This window comes from Siniperca chuatsi, linkage group LG21 (genome assembly GCF_020085105.1).
Source record: "Siniperca chuatsi isolate FFG_IHB_CAS linkage group LG21, ASM2008510v1, whole genome shotgun sequence".
NCBI lineage: Eukaryota > Metazoa > Chordata > Actinopteri > Centrarchiformes > Sinipercidae > Siniperca > Siniperca chuatsi.
In genome coordinates this window covers 17,081,941-17,095,895 of record NC_058062.1, presented here as the reverse complement: position 1 = coordinate 17,095,895, position 13,955 = coordinate 17,081,941, and the positions used below count along the sequence as shown (strand labels likewise).

The 13,955-nt window shown below is 41.6% G+C and overlaps 1 protein-coding gene and 1 pseudogene across 1 annotated transcript; one reads left to right on the top strand and one right to left on the bottom strand.

The window, feature by feature from the left end:
• The first annotated feature begins 1,733 nt into the window (after positions 1 to 1,733).
• Positions 1,734 to 7,982, top strand: LOC122869392 (epithelial membrane protein 2-like). The gene is made up of 5 exons (XM_044182354.1): positions 1,734 to 1,994; positions 3,798 to 3,885; positions 4,427 to 4,535; positions 5,946 to 6,086; positions 6,198 to 7,982. The coding sequence occupies exons 2-5, from the start codon at positions 3,808 to 3,810 to the stop codon at positions 6,359 to 6,361; spliced, it is 492 nt and encodes a 163-aa protein (XP_044038289.1). The 5' UTR covers positions 1,734 to 1,994; positions 3,798 to 3,807; the 3' UTR covers positions 6,362 to 7,982.
• Positions 7,265 to 13,943, bottom strand: LOC122869390 (annotated as a pseudogene).
• Positions 13,944 to 13,955: the final 12 nt, after the last annotated feature.

Here is a 13,955-nt window from a genome sequence, read left to right as displayed (position 1 = left end):
GAGTTTTAGTTTCAAAGTTTTTGCAGCAGCTCATAGTATTTGAAACCAGCTCTTCCATGCTCAGTTTGAACATGTGGTACAGCTGATGTTAAAATATCCTAGGTGCTGTATTTATATGAGATCAGAGAGCAGCGCTAATGAGGCAGTTTTTGTAGTAGAGCTTAATAGATAAATAACATACATGCAACTCCCTAGATCAGTTAAGGAGGACCAGCCCACTTTTTGGTGTATTGCACGTAATGTTCAAACTTAGAGTGGCTGACATCATCACACTCGCTGTTGACTTCAGCTGTCTCATTAACTTACATTTTAAATGGTGTTTAATGATTACACTTCAATTGCTTTCACCTATTACATGTCAATTGACTTTTAATGCTTACACTTCAACTGACAATTCATGCACTTCATTTAGTGCTTACACTTATACTGACATTTCAACTTCTTTCCACACTTCCATCTTTCGACTGCCACTTTAACTTAAACTCTTTCAGCACATCAGCTAACTCAAATGTTTCAATGGCAAGTTTTCAGCGGTAAGCACGCGTACATTTTCTTCCGAAAATGTAGCTTTTTCTAGTTTTTCAAGTATCATTGCTGAATACTGAACAAAAGTTTTTATTTATGGTCTCTACTTGACAGTTGTCCCCGCACCAAAACCTTTACAACCGCTTTAAAATCAAATCTAGTTAAAAGCTGTTTTTGTGTGCTTTTGCTTTGCTGTGCTGTGAATTAGTTAAAAATTCTGTATCCATTCTGAATGTGTACAACATACAGAGCTTCTCATATTTGAGCCTGATGTAAGACAGTACTTGTTGGCCTAGTTCTCTGAGGACAACAGTATTTAAAATTTGAATTATTACATATGATTAGCGATGAGGCTCTGACATTCGTCCTCTGATGTCAGAGATTTGCCAAATGAATTCAACCACAATTTGGAATCAATGAGCTCTGTGACTAATAAGCAAATGTTATCATATGCTATTATGCTATTATGTGCTGTCATATTAGTAGATAAAGTCTTTGGACTGTTAAAAGATTCTCCCTCAAACTAAACTAATGCATGTGATCTGCTCAGAGGCAGATGACTTTGACTTATTGGAATCATTAGGACCATATCAATCGCCACCAGCTCTGAAACAATGATGGTGAGTAATAATTAATGAACTTGCAGCAGTGTGAAATGTCTCCAATCCCCCCCACCCCCACCCCCAAATTCCTCTCACTGTCTTCATGTCTCTCTCCATCTTCCTACGTATTCTCATTCCCTCCCTCTTTTTCCCTCCTTCTCTCTCACTCAAGCTATGACTTGCACTCATTTGCCCCCACCTCTTTCTCCCTCACAACCAACAACATTCCTTTATCCTGAAACTTCTTCCTCTGTTACAAAAGCGGGAAAAGACAGAGGGCGGTGATCAGGAAGAAACACTACACTGTCGGTCGTGTGTGTGTTAGTTTGACTGTTTGTTAAGATATATACAACAGCAACGATGTGATTGTGACTAGGCCGGACTGCAGTCTGTCGCTATGGTAGCATGTGTAGAATCATTGTCAATAATGTCCAGTGTTATGGGAGTTCCCCCCTCAAACATCAGTGAGTCATCAGCTTCCCTCCCAGAGAAAATCACCACCATCAGCTGAGTGACGAAGACATGAGACACCAAACACAAAAGGAAAATCTATTGCCTGCCCACAAAAGTTGTTGAAATAGTGGCTGTTTTCGGTCTTTGCATGTGTGTAAAGTAGACAGAAAGACAGAGAGGGTGGGACAGGGAGGAAATAGTACAGTTGGAGGAGGGAAAAGAGGCAGAGATTATGCGATCAAGCAAGCCGGAGGCTTGTCTGGGGTGTGGACTTTAAAAAGAGGGCAGGGTAAAAGTGGGCGGATAGGCACTTTCTAGTGTTTGTGCATTTAGACTCTGAGAGTCTAGAATCTGAAATTAGTATCCCTGAGAGCAGGAGGAATTAAACTTGAAGAGACAAAAAGCCATCAAACAGTAAGTCAAAGATTCTTCTTATGCTTTTTGAATCCTGCTGGGGGTTTTTTTTTACTTCTCTATAGCTGTTTCAGAATGTTAAAGCTGTGGTATTTGAATAGGAGTTTTGCTTCAGTATTTTCTTTTTATTTAAGAAAAGCAAATGATGAGGAACAGTGTAAAGGCAAGTGTGTGTGTGTATGTGTGTGTGTGTGTGTGTACCACATACCTGTTCACCTTCACCAGCAACTTTGCTATTGAATTACGGTGACTCTTTCATTACTGGCCAAGTGAGGCTGCTTTCCAGATGTGTTCAGTTCCAGAAGCAGTTGTACTGAATGTTTGAATGTAAATTTATTTTTAAAAACACAGGACTACTTTCTTGCTTGCTTATTGGGTTTCTAACACTCTCCACCTAGCCTCAGCCACATGTATTCCATTTTGCGTAATGGAAAATATGCCACATCCAGGCCAGATCTAAAAACCCCAGCAGCAACAGTTGACACGTTTTGTTTTCAGGCGAGATTTTGGAAGACATTTGATCAAAGTATTCCACAAGTGTGTTTTAAATTAAAGCATCCAACTGCTGAGCATTTGACTTCACTTGATATTTTTTTCCGCCCAGAAGTTGTTGATTAGAGTTTGGTCATCTGGCAGAAAACAACTCAAGAGCACGTCTGTCTTTGAGCTCTTAGTGCTTCAGGCAGAAATTATACAAATACTTAAAAACTCAACCTGTCACTTCATTGTAGCTGTTTGAAGCAGATGAAAGGTGGACATACTGGTAAAGATGTGTTAGGCATGATCGCATGTGTATCACCCGCCAGTGCTTCGTGTCTGTATTTGTGTGCGGTTGCGTGTGAGAGAGAGGGAAGCATGCTAGTATGAGTGTGTGTGTGTGTGTGGACTCAGCCCTTGACCACTCCTTTACCGTGGAGAGAACCAGCACATTCCAGATGTGCCTCTTCCTCTGTTCACACCCAGTGTATCCTCCGTTCTGGATACAGCCACAGATAGTCCACATACAACAAATGATCAAATCATTGATATCTCAGGGCAGAGCCACCTGTGGAGTAGAACGACTGCAGTTAGGGTAAAGAGGCTTGAGGAACAGTGGAAAATAGAGGGTTTTTTAATTATTCCTGTGTACTTTTTTTTTTTTGGCTACAGTGTGTGATAATGTGGGCCAGCTAGGTGGAGGGATAGCAGTTATTCTCAACAGATATTTTAAGGAGTGGCGTGTTGGAAGACAAGCCCAAACTCATCTGCCTGCCATGAACTTCCTTCCTTCCACTCTTTCTTTACCAACAGTGTCTGTTTGCCAAGGGATAAACTGATTTTGTTTACTGATCTCTGCCTGCACAAATATACATCAACACTTCTGCATTTGTCGCCTCTGATTCTTGATAGGAACATTATTATCTCGTTGCCTATTTGCAGGCATTTCACTGTGAGTGTGTTAGCTGTAACTCAAAGTAATTAGAAGTTGTGAAGCCACGCCCTGAGTGGGTGCCAGGTTTTGGCCTTGCTTTGCAGGCTCTGAATGATTGTGTTTATGAAGGTGTGTGTGTGTGTGTGTGTGCGTGCGTGCTTGGAGCTGTCATTAAAGGCTGCCTTTCTGAAACCAAGCTGGAAGTGTGGAGCCTTTGTTATAGGCAATATTTGATTCTTTCAGCTCATATCAGCTGCTAGTCTGTTCGGGTGTGTGTGTGTGTGTGTTTTTATTAGGTTGAATAGGAGTTAGCCCTCCAGTTATATTCATCTTGCATAATAAAGGGTGGAAAGTAGTGTAACAAGTTTTCTCTTGTGCCTCTCTCTCTCCAGCACAGTCATCATGCTGATTCTCCTGGCTGCCATCTTTGTCCTTCACATCATAGGCATCATCCTCCTCCTGGTGGCCACCATTGACAATGTAAGTAAGACTGTAATTAAGTTTTGCTGTGTTTTAATTGCTGGTGTTTTATTTCCACACACCTGTACAGTGCAGCACTATCACCCCCTACATAGACTCCTTACAACCTCAAGGCATAATTGCCCCAGCATTATCCCTAACTTCCTCACTAGTTGGAGTGTCAAAATGACTGAAGTGTTATGTGCTCCTCCTAGCTCACTGACAAACAGCAAAAAGTCAAGACTGATGAGTGATTGGCTGCTCACCTCTCGTTCATCACTTGAGACCTTCATTCCTTCTCTGTCAGTGGTCCACTGTTCCTCTCAGGGCCACATATTTGACATTTCTGGGTGACAGGTGGGCCGGCCACAGTGTCGTCATCAGTGCCACTGAGTGCGTTTAAACTGCAGGCAAAGTGTCAGTCAGACGGCAAACATACACATGGAAATGTGTGAGATTCTTGCCCGAGTTGTAGTGAGACTTGAGGAATGCCAAATTTATGCATCCGCTGCACCAGAGTTGTAACATGATTTGAAATGTAAAAATCTTCCCTTCTTTTCAGGCCTGGTGGATGACTGACAGCATCTCCACGGATGTGTGGGCCCGGTGGATACAGCAGAACGGAGTGTGGAACTACACTGACCTTCCCATAGGCTCACACTACCCACAGGGTAAGCCAGACACACCGCCCGTGCTGCTAAGAAGCAGAGTGAGGAGAACCTGTTTCCATGCAACAACACTTGAACACCTAGTCATATGTACTTCCCAATAAAACCAAAGTTTGCCTACAAAGTTTCAGTATGGCTTAGCATTCCTTGTACTGCCTTTATTCTACACCAGCTGCTGAAATAACCTCCGTGAATTAGAGCCCCTGAAAACATGGCTTCAAATCTTAAAGGTGGGGTATGCGATTCTGGAGGAATCCAATACCATGACAAATACCATGATAAAAAGCAAACAATGACACAGCAAGTAATATAACTAACGTTAGCTAGGTTGTGGGTTAGCAAACTGTCCCTACAGTTGCTGCTGCAAAGCTAACAGCCAGAGAGGACGAGACGGTTTCCCAGAGCCAGCACAGCAGCTCCAGACAGCGATACTCACAACTCTCCTGCTACTGTAGCTAACATCACAACAACAGCAGATCTTGGCAGACTAGAAAGTAAGCTGAATGTCCGTGGGCAAGTCAGTTAACGTTACCCGACACACAAATCATGGCTGGAATAGTGTTGTGTATTCAAATGTGACATCACCTTTTTCTAGCTAAGCCCTGCCCCCTATAAACCAGTGAGAACAGCACAGAGAAATAAAGAAAACAGAAATCACTCGTGAAATAACCAAAACTGTTCCAACTTTCCAACAGAAAATAGTGTGTTCATGTAGGATGCCATCAAATCTGATTGAGAAAATAGGTTTTCAGGGCCTTTAAAGACTTTCATCAAACAAACCTTTCTGTTGATACCTTGATACTCATTATCTGAAACAGTAATGCTTTGAGAGCTGCGTGATACACTTTAAATGCAACCCTTCAAGTGATACGAAAACAAAGTGTTATCTTGTACAAAAATGTAGCAGCAATGTGACTTTTCTGCATTTCTTCTGGCATCCTCCCAGAACATGTGCATGTAAATCGGTTGGGGACACACAATGGGTTTGCAGTTATCCAAAGGATTTTGTTCGCATTGCAAATTATGACAGTATAGCTCAAAATGATGCTGCCATAGAAACTAAGAGACCAAAGAGATCAAATTGAAACTGAAAGTAATGACGTATGTTTATATCCTGAACCTTGTTCATTTTGAGATGTATAGTGATGGGTATAGGTGTGGTTATACAGTAATTACAACTTTGGATCTTCAAAACATGCATAGTTGTTTGCTTTACATGGCACCATAAGCAGCATGTCTTAAAATTCTAAAACATTCAGGATGTTTTCAAAAACACAGTGTCACTGCAACATATTACTGTTTCCTGGGTGTCAGTGTGATGTTTAGCACATATTTAGGATACGCCCCATCACACACACACACACACACACACACATCTTCATTGTGTTGCCCTCTCTCTGGCTCCCCCTGCAGATTACCTCCAGGCAGTGCAGGCCAGCTCTGTGCTCGCTTGTATATTCTCCATCCTGGGCATCTTTGTGTTTGTGGCTCAGCTCTTCACCCTCAGCAAAGGACAGAGGTTCACCATCTCTGGCATCTTTCAACTCCTTGCCTGTGAGTATTTTTTATTTTTTCTGTCTTGTTTGATTTCTCTCTCTCCGTTCCTTTCTCTCTTTCTGTCCTCATTCTCTGCCCTCACTGATGTCCATGTCTCCTTCCCACCAGGCCTGTGCATCATGATCGCAGCCTCCATCTACACAGACCGCTTCCACCTCGATGAGGGTAATTCTGGTTGGTACGGTCACTGCTACATCCTGGCGTGGATCGCCTTCGCTCTCACGTTCATCTCCTCCATCACTTACTTTGTGTTACGCAAGAAGACTGCGTGAGAAGGACACTAGAGCTAGCTCCAACCAGCCCAAAACCTTTGGCTGGATCTACTCTTTCAGCTAAAATCTGGTTTTAGTCACAGATGGGTTAGTGTTTGTATTTTCCTGTTTCGGACATCAGATTTGAGCTGCTAGTGTATATTCAGCTACAGATAAAGCAGACCTGTTGATCCACTCAAATGCATACTAGTGTTTAATTGAGTCTGCTGTCAGATAGTCAGGGTTTCACACTTTGTGGAGTGCTTTGGATATTTCTGCAGTAAAAGGCAAGCTCAATCAATCACAGTTGCATCTGAGTGTATTTCTTGAGGGCATCTAATGCATATAAGATGCTATGATAAAATAAGATCTATCAATATTTCTGACTTATAACAAAAGCAGGTTGAAGAGTAAAATCTGTGGTCTTTTTTTTGTAATGTACATTTATATATGGATATGAGTGTTGGATAAAAAGGGGCAAGTCTATGATTTTAGTTTATTGTTTTATTGTTATTTTATTGTCAGTTCATCAGTTTTTGTTTCATATATCTGCTCTGGTTTTACTTTGTATAATGTGCCACTAATTAAACAGAGTGTAACTACAACACAATGACATTGATTTTCAAAGTACTTGGCAATGCTGTGCCGTTTTGAAGTCTTAAAAGTCTTAAAAAATCCACTGATATGTCACCTCTTGTAGATTTGTGTGTGATCTAATGATAAGATTATGCAATGATCAAGCCAGTTTAAGTGTACAATACCATATCATATACGTACTCAACACTGTAATGGCTGTCGGCCTGCCCAGAAACTCTTACACTACATTATTGTATTGACAGTTGATATAAAGCTTTTTTTTTTCTTTTTTTTTTAAATAAGTCAGAGTAATGAACCCCACAGTAGTGAAATTTAAATACATTTATGTTTGGGCCATTCTAAATACAGCAAACACAACAAAATTTTGAGATACACTCACCTAATATGTATGAAACTATAGATAAATAAACTAATCAAATATCTTGTCTCACTGTAAATCCAACTATGTACCAGTAATAAATCACATCTTCACAACCTTTTATATACTTTTACTCTTTGTCAAATCAGCTGTTTCCACCTGGTGTGACAGAAAGGCAACTGCCTTGACTCTTAAAGCATGAGATATAATGTGTAAATATGTTTTGTTTCCCATAATGCTCAGTTTATCTAATGCTGTTTTATTTTTGCTACCATTATTTCTCATTATGGATGACAATGACTTTTACAATATTAAAACTTGATTTTCGACCAATTATTGAAGTTATTTTTTGTTTCTTCTCCATTGGTCACAATTAAGAGTAAAGAGTAGTTGTGCGTTTGTTCAATTATGTTCTATTGGCTACTTTGTTGATAGCATGATTTATTTTCACTTGTGTTGCAGACAAAAAGCAGTGAAATGTTTCAAACAGCCACAAGTCTGATGATCAAATGTATTTCAATTTTGTGCCAAAACAAGATCTCTACTGTTTAAATTATGAAACTGCACATTTCTATATACACAAATGTGATTTTTTTCTAAATACAGCATATGAAGTATTTCTGTACTATGTTCAGTTTACAAAACAATGGTTGTCATTAACAGGTGCACAATAAACTTTATACTTTCCTTCTTTATTAGAACTCAGTGACCATAACAAACATTAAATTGCCTTGCCAAGACAGGCACAGGTCCTCTAGTCGTAGAAAGACTCCAGTCTGGATATATACAGTAGATCAAAGTGGGCTGTAGTCGTCCTCTGGCTCGTAATGGTTCTCCTGGTGTCGTGGCAGGGTCATGTGGACGGAGATGGACGAAGTGGGTGAGGGAGACGGAGAGGGGAGGGAGAGGCGGTGGAACGGGGATGCAGGCGCAGGGTGGGAGGGGGAGGAGGGAAAGAGTCAGAGTGTGGGAGAGGTAGGGAGTGGGAGTGGGTGAGCCTTGGAGTGGAGGCTGGTAACGTTGCCGACGGGGGCTCGTAGTAGGGAGACAAGTGGGAGATCCGGTGGGGAGACGGGGGACAGGCCAGGGTGATGGCTGGGTTTGCAGGGGTGTAATAAGGAGCCGGTGGCAGCAGGAAGTTAAAGCTGCAGGGGTTGAGGCCGGAGTTACGTCTGGGTCCCACCATCAGGACCTTCTTGGTGTAGTTGTTCAGAGTGGAGACACCGGCTGACATGCAGACAGTAAAGGCAAACCAGGCCACACTGATGGAGACAGAGAGAGACAGGAAGTGGGTCACAAACATGCTGCTTGCTTGTGTTTTTGTGCTGACATACCTGTGTAGAGGGTGTGTACATGTGTGTAACCAAGTCCATTCAGACTCTGGCTTAAAGGAAAAGGCAACAACTTGGAAAACTGTGTCCCGCCAGTCCCTCCCCAATCCCTCCCCAATCCCTGGGTGAATGGCACTAAATCTGATTTTCTGATGGTATGAGAAATCTTTCTAGCAACTTAATTTAAAGAAAAAATAAATATACCATTATCTGATTCCTTCGTCATACCAGGGTCTAAATGAATCATCACTGAAGCAGGATAATGGATAATTCTCTATAATGGAGAAAAGGGGGAGAGAGGTTCACTATGGCACAAAACCCTGTGATACCAGTTCCAGATATTTAGACTATTTATAACGCAGGAGTTCTTTTGGGTTCATTTGTTTCAGAGCCTGATTTTCTGAAGTAGTCCCCCCGATCTGAAAGAGTGTTAACTTCTGTATTAGACATTGATGGTCCGCGTTCAAATGCAGCATCCTTCTCTGTTCAAACATGTTCAAACACAAAGAGAACCTTAAGTGTTTGTGGTGAAAAAGCACCTTAGACTGGCTTGATCTTTAGCTCTGTAGCTCTTTAATCACACCTGAGGCCATGTTCCTGTGACACTGTAGAAGAAAGAGGCCGAATGTCAGAATGGTGCCTTCGGGGTTGTTCGGTATGCAGGATTCTTTCTTCACGACAATTCTGCAGAAGCTGTGGTTGTAAAATTGGGATTTTAAATGGACTGTGATGCTACAAAGAATGGGTTGAGGCCAGCATACGGTGCATGGCCATGCTCTGCTTTCCCTGTGAGCCTGAAATTCATTCTAATTCACAATGAATTTAAGTTAGTCAGCTTAGGACTCAGCAGGAACACATGAAAACAGAGAGACTTCCACCATACCAAACCAAAACCCTCAGTACACTATGGTCCAAGTCTGAAGGGGAACAGCTAAGTTGACTGAGGATCTCAGTATGCCCGGATCCTCAATGCAGTTTCAATCAGGCCCCATGTGTATGCGATTTTAGTGAACAGTATGTTTAATGAACTCACTAGAATGCCCAGGAGTAGCCATAGCTGTGAGGCTTGAAGTCTTCCGGTCCCATTGAGGCAGTGGTCTGAAACACCTGCATGAACATCATGTGACCCACCATCCCAAGCAGACCTGTGAAGACAGAAGGAGCACATATAATACTGGTCATTCTTTGTTGTTACCAAAGTCGGATTCAGATATCCATGTAAAAAAGGTATGTGTACCTCCCAGGACTGTGAAGACAGCAGCAAAAGCGTTGAGCAGCTGCCCCCAGCGCTGCGTGGAGGGGCACCAGGCCCTGATACACAACTGCACAGACAGCAGTGTGCAGCTGATTAACAGCAGACCGACATACATGAGCTCCATTGATAGCGACAGCCACATCATTGCTGCGGAGGGAGGAGAAGAGGCTGAGCACAAAGACAGATTTTAAACAATGAGTCAACCAAGAGCAACGTGCCCACGAGGACGCATGAGAAAGTGACGGATCCATTTACCTTTTTCAGATCCTGGAGTCAGAGTATAAAACCCTCGACACTTCTCCTCTAGAGATCAAAAGACAAATGTAAACATAGTAATAAAACTCACTGACAGTAACTTCACACTAAGCTTTATACTAACAGGAAATGTGGCTATTTGCACTAGAAAGCTTTTAGTATACACCTGAGCTGGTAAACATTGCCGCAGTGATATTTCACTGCATAGTCAGCGCTGTTTCTCCATTTCCAAGAGGAACTGAGTTCAAACATCCTCCAGCCTGTGCATACAGTGTATATTGTGCATTTAAATGAACGCCACAATCGATTTACTGCATGAATAACCAGACTGAGGTAACAGTTTGCAAAAAAGTGTTTACATGGCCTGAAGTAACCTGATGGGAGATTATAAGATTTGTTTGGTATAAATCTTTGGACCTGCAGGAAAAATCTTTCAAAAAAATAATTTCACTTTAGCCTATCATTTTCAACATTAAACTCTGTTGTTTTCACCACTGCTAGCAATGCTATTCAAAAAAAGAAAAACAGAAACAACCTGTCAGTTAAGCTTCTTTGTGGCTTGTTTGCCAAAGTGTTTACATGACAGCTGCAATAATCAGAGTACCGTACTTGGCTCTACAATACAGTGGCCCTGAAAGCACAACACACCGTGACTTAAGAAACAGATGCAAATAGACAAAGCACAAGGAAATGAAGACAACATCTTCACCAATTTGATGAAATTTCAGTTTACTTCCAACCATTTAAACACTATGCAAATTGTTACCTCAGTCTGACCAATTTGATAACACATGCGCAGCATTTAGAAAAAACACTACAACATTTCATTATGCTTTGTCTAATTGCATTGTATTTGGTTTTAAGTTTTAGCACCGTGTTTCTGTATTTGGTTGTGTTTTCTCACTTTGCAGTGTTTTTTTCTAAATGCTGTGCATGTGTTTTCAAATTGGTCAGACTGAGGTAACAATTTGCATAGTGTTTAAATGGTTGGAAGTGAACTGATAGGAGATTATGAGATTTGTCTGGTATAAATCGGGAGGGATGGGGCTTACAGGAAAACTCTTAGTAGCAGCACAAAATGAGACTTTGTCGGCTCATGTACGGTAGTTTTTAATTTTGGTGATTTTTTTTTTCATTTCACCTGTTAATTTCAACATAAAAGCTTTTTGTTTTCACCCCCAAAATGTGTTTTTTCCTCCACTGCTAGCAACGCCATTTAAAAAATAAATAGAAACAACCTGTTTCTGCAGTCAGTTAAGCTTCTTTGTGGCTTGTTTGCCAAAGTGTTTACATGACAGCTGCAATAATCAGAGTACCGTACTTGGCTCTAAATTACAGTGGCCTGTAAGCTCAACACACCGTGACTTAAGAAACAGATGCAAATAGACAAATCACAAGGAAATGAAGAAAACATCTTCACCAATTTGGTAACACATGCGCAGCATTCAGAAAAAAACACTGCAAAGTGAGAAAACACAGCCAAAGTAAAGTTGGTGAAAATGTTTTCTTTATTTGCTTGTGCTTTGTCTAATTGCATTGTACAGTATTTACGCATCCAGCAGATATGGAGCAATATCAGCATTCATTTGGAGTCACGTCGCTTTAAGGAAAAGCATTTTGCGTGCTGGATTCTGTATATTAAATGTATATTTAAAAAACCCCCACAAATTATAGTTCAATAATATTTAAAACTTCCATAACAAAATACCTTTATTAACACACGAAGAAGGAAATGTACAGCTCTGGTAGCAGAGGCAGATTAGGAGGATTGGTGTTTGCTTTCACTGTTGCCAACCATTACATACCAAACCAAATCGCACCTGATTCTGATTTTACAAAATGCGGATTGATTTATATAACTGACCACATAAGTCAGTGGAAACTTTTGGCTGAACTTCAGTATCATTCAAACTCAATCCATAAAATCAGTTGCAAATGAGACGGTGAAAACCCAGCCGATGTTTGTGAATCCTATTAACCTTTCTCTCTCTGGGTTTCTAATCCATAATTGAGTCATGCTGTTGAAGTCTAAATCTCTGTGAGCTGAACACACACTGATGATAATCCTCTTTGGACTGAGGACATACCCAAACACACACTCGCTCAAACACAAATATACACATACACATAAACACACCTGAGGCCTCAATTCACATTATCACCTTGGATTTCCTCTCCTCCTGTGACCTATTTCATTGTCTGTCGCACTAGTGCCACAGTTATGATACAGTTTGTTTCACTTCCTGTTTCTGTGCTGATCCTTATCTCACCTTGGTTAATATCCTCTACCACACACACGACCTGATCAGCACATATGACCAGGGGCATGCTTATGAACTTCCCTCCAATGATACTGATTGTATACTGTAAATATGGCTACATGTATTTCTGAGGTCTGTCGGTGCTGCTGTATAGATTTCTGTGTACAAAATCCGGTGTTCTCCCATTTATTAATCTCCTCTACCAGCTTAATCCCTTTCAGGGTCACTGGTGAGCAACTTTGGCTTTTGACCTTCCTTTGTGATCAGTTGTATTTTCAGACAGGGAATTTATTTTCTCTCACATTTTCACCTTTTTAGACACATTTTCTCTTTTTAAACACAACTGAACAGTCAGAAATCAAATATGTTCTAAATATTTCAAATCTGTCTCATATTTCTACCTATTTTTCTCCTCTCTCTCACCCCACGTGTCTGTGTAGATGTTCTCCTCGCAGATGATGAACAGGCCAGTATGAAAGGTGGGGAAGACAAAGCGGTCGTCCCCCGTCTCCCAGGAGAACTGGATGTTGGAGGAGTTGGAGACGCCGGGAACAGGGATGCAGTTGCTTTGCTTGCTGGGCGAACAAAGTGGCTTGGGCACCTTCTGTTTACCCACGCACCAGTAGGAGGACATGAGGGCCACGCCACCCAGGAAGAGAGACACAAACGTCTGGATAAAGGAGAGGCGAGGGGAACGCATCTGCCGCAGGAACGCCATCATGCAGGGATTAAATGAGGGCTTGGGCTGGTGGAGGAATAGCAGGGATGGAGAAAGACGTGCAAATATTCAAACGCTTAACAGCAATGTTCAAGAGAGGATATGGGCTACTTCACTCAAAAAACAAAAAGTAACATGAGAGCACTGTATGTTAAATGTCTGACAAGGGAATGAGTATCTCAAGTTTTTCATTGTTAATTTACTTGACTTTAGGTACACCTCCACTCTTGCATGTCACTAAAAATATCACCAGCATGTTATTAGTTTCCAAGGAGAAGCAGCTCTGCCCAATTGCCTGAGATGATTAGAGAGGTGTTTGAAAGAGAAGGTGCGGGGGAGCCATCGGTTTTACATGACTAATCACATTTAAAGAATAAAAAGACTGTGACAGAAAATCAGAACACTGCTGGTAAGTGGTGGGAAGACAGACGGCTAAATCAGAGGAAAATAGAGGAAAATTGCTGTCACCATGGAACGTCTCCAGGAGACAGATGCTCAAACCAACACCTCAGAGCACTTGACGTCAAGCAGTGAATTAAATTTGAACGAAGGGAGGAAAAAAAAAAAAAAGAACTCACCTCCTTCAGCCTCTCTTACTTTGTACTTGGTCCTCAGTTCCCTCATCGAGTTAAGCGTGGAAGGTGAAAGAAACATCCGGCCCCGCTCCTCCACCCGTCCGTGCTCCCTTTCACTCTTCATCAGATAGTGAGAGTGATGGAGGATTTTAGCCGTCACACTGACCTCTGCGGGGAGCAGTGTGACTGTCAGTCTTTATGATCCGACTCCAGCGGTCAGACACAACTGTGAGCATATCACACACAGACACACACACACACACAC

Excerpts from the sequence above, each read along its gene's own strand:
- LOC122869392 (XM_044182354.1), top strand. The coding sequence starts at position 3,808 with ATGCTGATTCTCCTGGCTGCCATCTTTGTCCTTCACATCATAGGCATC. Across the intron at positions 4,536-5,945 it reads AGGCTCACACTACCCACAGG|ATTACCTCCAGGCAGTGCAG; the intron begins GTAAGCCAGACA and ends CTCCCCCTGCAG. Across the intron at positions 6,087-6,197 it reads CATCTTTCAACTCCTTGCCT|GCCTGTGCATCATGATCGCA; the intron begins GTGAGTATTTTT and ends CCTTCCCACCAG.